Below are 5409 nucleotides of genomic sequence, written 5' to 3' on the forward strand. Positions count from 1 at the left end.
ATGGTATCAATACCTATTTTAACTAGATTTGTTATATCAATTATTATTGAATTTCTCTCTATTTTCGTTTTCAATTTTATCGATGTAAAAGAGTACAAAAAAATAATATATTATTATTATTATATAAGCTATTTGATAATTATTTAATTGTAAGTAAATGGATAGATATAAGATAACTATCATACATTTTTATAACATACTAGTAAAATTTGCTTTAAAAATGAAATACTTCTATAAAATTATTAATAGTTTTCTACTTAGAAGTTTTCATTTGATAAATATTTAGTTGACATGGGTTTTATCTTCCATCGTCAGATAATATGTATGTTGTAAGGGTTCAATCTCGAATGAAATATTTTGATGACTGTCATTAGTGTGAAAACATTACTACTTGTGTAGGTTACTGTTCATTTCTTCACCTAACCTGACTTAACAATATAAGATGGATATGGTAAATATCACAATCAAAAATTATTTTTATGAAAAAAGAGAAAAATATTTTAAAATGTCAGCCATTAATTACTGGCTACCTACCAATTCAAGATTCATGGACGTAGCTAGGTGTGAGTCATTTCGCCCTCATAATTTCTCAGTTTGATCCTAATCCACTCGTTTTTCAGAAATATAAAAATTGGATACTCTATTCCATCTTGTATTAAGATGCCCCACATACATATTTATTTATTTTTGTAAAATTAAAAAAAAAACAAGAAAATTGCAAGCTCAACTTTATAATTTAAATTTTATAATAATCTAATTATTATAATTACGTTGTGGATGAGTATCTATGTCTCTAAATCTGATCTCCATCTATCGTTGCTCTATTTTCAGAAATAAAACATGGATATTAGATTCCAACTAAAATTCAAGGTTGTTCCTGTCACGCGATACTCAATGTCAAAACAAGGTTGTGGCCATCTAAGTACAAACATATGGAACAATTTGTTTGTAACTTTGAAAGATCAATTTTCAAGTATAAAACCAAAACATACATTTAGGTATAGAGACTTGTTATATGTCAGTATTTGCTATATTATATTTTATCTTCGCTTATCACTAACCAACACCATCTCTGTCCATATTTTTTAAGACGATTAATGGTGCATAACATGTTTGGACTGACTTTTCTGTAAGTTCTTTGAAAAAGAAAAATGAAAAATTCAAATTAATTTCTGTTAAAAGTAATTTATGCATGAATTAAATTGTAAAACCTTTCTTTAAATATTTATCTGTAACTTGCACAGAAGTTAATATTAATTTATGGAAAATTTAATTTTGATGTTTTCTTCTATTTTTTCTCTTAAAATTATAGAAAATTTCGATTAAACGTACTTATATGTAGAATATTTATACTACTTACAATGTGAGTATGATGTATGTCTCTAAAATAATTTTTTTTTATTTATATAGGAAGAAGTACATTCAGTGAGAGTGGTAGGAATGATTAGAAAGAAGTACATGACAATTAGCATTTGGTGAAAACTAAAGAAAGGAAGAGAAAATGTGTAAGAATAAAGGTTGTTTAACTAAAAAAATAATAACTAAAAAAATTAATTATAACTAAAAAAAGAAATAGATGGAAAAAGGGAATGAAAATTAATAAATAACTAAAAAAATGTCATTATTTATAACTTTTGGATATTACATTGGCAATTATTCTCCTGGCCCTACTCAAATCGCCATCACTTTATTTTCTGGCCCAATGTTTAGGATATGATATACACTCCCCCTTCATGATAAACGCCGAATACAGTATAATTTCATCAAAGTAAGCCACATCACATGTATGTATGTAACTTGTATAAACAGTCATATACTTTTGTAATTTCAAGTAAATCATATACAAATTACATGAGTATGATTATAATAGTATCTATTTAAATGAACAATAATACATATCACGAGTGTATATATATATATATATTGTATAACTATAGGTTAGGTGTTTCTATACATCAGTGATTTATACAACATAACGACGAAGATAATCCAAACGAGCTGAATGCTTGAGCTTCATAAGAGCCTTCATTTCGTGCTTTCTAACCATTTCCCTTGATATATTCAAGTTCCTAGCAATTTCTCCCAATGTTCTGTCACCCTTCCCATCAAGTCCAAATCTCTGTCTGATAACTAAGCTCTCCTTCGGCTTCAGGGAATCAAGCTAGCACAAAAATTATATCTCAGATTAGTTGACAGTGACAATACGGTGTAATTGAATCAGATATGTATAATAATATATTACTTGGACAAAGAAAAATAGATATGTTACTAATTCCCAACTGAAAAGGGTTCTATGGAAATTCTATATACTCTTCTTATGGATTAGAGTTTATTGAAAACCAAAAATATCAAATAGGAATGAGAATAAGATGACCTACAAAAATTTGATTTTCAATAAATTTCAACAAATGAATACACATTCAAAGAAGTATACTGGAAAATGTATTTATAGCATTTCCCTTTCCTATGTTATAAAAGATACCAATAGTCTGGTGCCTATTAGTCAGGATCGTCAACGAAGAGAAACCCGACAGGAATCATGAAAGAAATAAAAAATACTGTTGACAAGAATATGATTATCATACTTATTTGAACATATGGCAGTGTTAAAACTTGAGTTCTGAAAATTTTCAAATTTCATTTATTTCGCAGATTTCATTGAACAAATACAGTTATGATCATAGCAAACTTCAACAGAATGAGAAATGTGGGATCAAATAATGTCTCAAGAGATTGAGTAGTTACCACATCATCAAGAGCAAGCCGTAGTAGAGCAGGTTGCTTACTATTATCACCATTAACACCATCATTATCAACGACCCCGTTGATGAACTCCTCTTGTGTAGTTATATGCCTCGAGTTCAGCGAAAGAATGGATTTTGATGCCTTCATTACGTCATGGTATCTTTCCGGAGATATTTTAGCTCTTTCTATTATTTCTTCCTCTGTTGGTGATCTCTGAAGCTCAATTGTTAACTCAGTTTTAGCTTTTTGGATTTCTGCTCGAACCTGCTCAAAAAGAAATGGAGAACTTACCCAAAGTTGAGACTTCAACACCTAAATTCTACTTAATTTTATATCCAAGCCTTTCTAAATATATTGTCTATATAAAACAATCCTGGATTATACCTTCAAGCAACCACAACAAAAATGATTGATTAGGAATTACAATTTGTTGACATTGAAAACAAAGTATGATGCTATATAACATGGAAATAAAAACTAAAGAAATAAAAGCCATGAACCATATGCTGCTAAACAAAACACTAATCACCATGAATAGTGAGAATGCATACCGATTCAAGTCCAAACGGAACGCGTGTGAAGCTTGAGAGGGTCATTGAACGAGTGATAGCATGTCTAATCCAAAATAAGCTATATGTTGACAGCCGAAATCTTCTGTTCGGTTCAAAGCGATCAATTGCTGTCATAAGCCCCTTAACTCCTGCCTGACAAAGATCTTGAAACCTAGAGCCACTTGCAAAATCTGAAAAATATTTGTTGATAACGAACAAGACAAGCCGGAGATTGTGCTGCAAGAGATATGATAAGTTACACAACAAACTGACAGTAATTTCATCTTCATACGTTGAATTTTTTTTCTACAGTCATGCCGTGAAAGAACTTAACAATTCGAATTACCTTTATGAGTTTGTTTCTTGCAGCTTGACCAACCTCCAATGCTTTCTTTACATGAGCAGTGTTCATGTTCGTTGCATCGGCTACTTCACTATCAGCAGGTTCTCTTTCTAGCTCTTTCTGTAAACCTTCTTTCACTTGAAGTATTGTCTGAAAAACAAACAATTATGACTTAATGTCTGCTACAGAAGCAAATTCTGAGTTTTCCTAACATCTTGAATTTGACAAAGTTATCTAAGAATGGAATTAAATCCTCGAACCCCTGCTACTTGGGAACCAAACAAATCTAAACTAATAGTTCAAGAATAAAAAAATCAAAGTATGGGGACAAAAACATTAGTTGTAATTTACTGATTACCTTCATAGGTTGCATCAATTTGAAAAGCCAAGCATGCTCTGAAGAAGAAAGAACGGGAGGTATTTTCATTCTTCTCCAGTCCATACCTACAAAATCAGTTGATGCGGAATAGTCCCGAATAAGTTCTTCAATCTTCTCAATCCTATTCTTTCTTTTATTTCGAGTGGGAACGACTTCATCCCCGTCTGAGTTCCTCTTTAATGAAATCCGCTCATCAAGATTCAACCGTTTAGCTTTCTTGTTCTGGTTTCTGACCACCCTATCGTCGTTTACATCCTTTTCTTCACAATCGTCAGCAATCTTCTTCCTTCTCCGGGAGATCCTTTTGATTTTACCATCTATACATTCTGCATTATCAGCATCAAAAGCAGGGCTGAGTTTGTAAATATTTTCAAGCATAGCAGCAGCTTCATTATAGTCGACATCCAAGGAAGAAGGAGAATTTTCCTCCGCAAAGGCAACTCTTTCTCTCTTAGGTAGTTTGTTAGCTTTCCCTATCTTTTTCTTCTGCGTCTTGGTGGTCGCAATGGGCACAGGGATTTTCTCTTGAGTTGCAATCAAAGCTGAGTCATTTTGTTTATCCCCTTTAAATGCTATAATCAAAGGTCTCTTCAGACGATTACAGGAAAAGTTTGTATTCAATCCCACTGGAGTCCTCGCAGCTGAGCTAGAAACAGTCACAACTCCCATACCAGGTTACCTAATAATCTGCGTTTAACAAGAAATGGCAAGTTTTTAATGCTAAAGATCTTACACCATCATTAACTTTGGTTCACAAGTAATCCTTACTGAGAATTATCAATCAGTTAGCACATTCTCATGATTAATCATTACTACAGCTTAAAAGATGTATACCAAAATAATAACATATGGACGAGTAAACTTACTGCTCTACCAACCATCAAAAACTTGCCACGATATGATATGATGAAACAAAAGTAATGGAATCAAATGAACAAGTAAATTAATATATGTTCAAAGACAGAGTGAGACCGTAACGAAGAGTACCTTTGATCAGCGAGAAGCAAATGAATCCAGATAGAGGAATCTACAGAGAAAAGTTAAAGGATTTGAGTTTTTCTGTATTTAAAGCGAAATGCGTAATTAAGATGACCACAATTTTGGTCTCCGAAAAATCAACGGCCAGGAATTAGTGAGAGTAGAATATGCGGTTAGTGATGGGAACACGTTAGTGATGACGTGGCTAAGGTATGAAGAGGATTGTTCTGTGGAGCTTAAGGTTGACACGTGGATAGCTCCTTCTTGAGGCGAAAAAGATTTCGCCACTTTTTTGTGGGATCGAATTCAAGAGGCCTTTTATTGAATACGTAGCGCAATATCCACCATCATCCTTGCCATTTGCATTTTAACTCGTATATTTAAGTTCCATATTTACGAATAAGTTTTTTTTA

General features: G+C 32.2%; 1 protein-coding gene across 2 annotated transcripts; it reads right to left on the minus strand.

The window, feature by feature from the left end:
* Positions 1-1793: 1793 nt before the first annotated feature.
* Positions 1794-5109, minus strand: LOC124825146 (RNA polymerase sigma factor sigE, chloroplastic/mitochondrial-like). Of its 2 annotated transcripts, none has more exons than XM_047297690.2 (6): positions 5006-5109; positions 3998-4705; positions 3643-3789; positions 3297-3533; positions 2746-3009; positions 1794-2161 (listed from the first exon to the last, which is right to left on the minus strand). In XM_047297690.2, exons 2-6 carry the CDS (start codon positions 4685-4687, stop codon positions 1964-1966), a joined length of 1536 nt encoding a protein of 511 aa, XP_047153646.1. In that variant the 5' UTR covers positions 4688-4705; positions 5006-5109; the 3' UTR covers positions 1794-1963. The 2 variants fall into 2 exon arrangements, with proteins under 2 accessions (XP_047153646.1, XP_087962857.1); XM_088106731.1 differs by lacking the exon at positions 5006-5109 and adding an exon at positions 4885-4978.
* Between the last annotated feature and the right edge of the window lie 300 nt (positions 5110-5409).

The sequence above is a fragment of the Vigna umbellata genome, chromosome 2, assembly GCF_029865625.1.
Source record: "Vigna umbellata cultivar VRB3 chromosome 2, Vumbellata_1.0, whole genome shotgun sequence".
In the NCBI taxonomy this organism is placed as follows: Eukaryota; Viridiplantae; Streptophyta; class Magnoliopsida; order Fabales; family Fabaceae; genus Vigna; species Vigna umbellata.

Excerpts from the sequence above, each read along its gene's own strand:
- LOC124825146 (XM_047297690.2), bottom strand. The coding sequence starts at position 4,687 with ATGGGAGTTGTGACTGTTTCTAGCTCAGCTGCGAGGACTCCAGTGGGA. Across the intron at positions 3,790-3,997 it reads AATTGATGCAACCTATGAAG|ACAATACTTCAAGTGAAAGA; the intron begins GTAATCAGTAAA and ends TTTGTTTTTCAG. Across the intron at positions 3,534-3,642 it reads CAAGAAACAAACTCATAAAG|CACAATCTCCGGCTTGTCTT; the intron begins GTAATTCGAATT and ends TATCTCTTGCAG.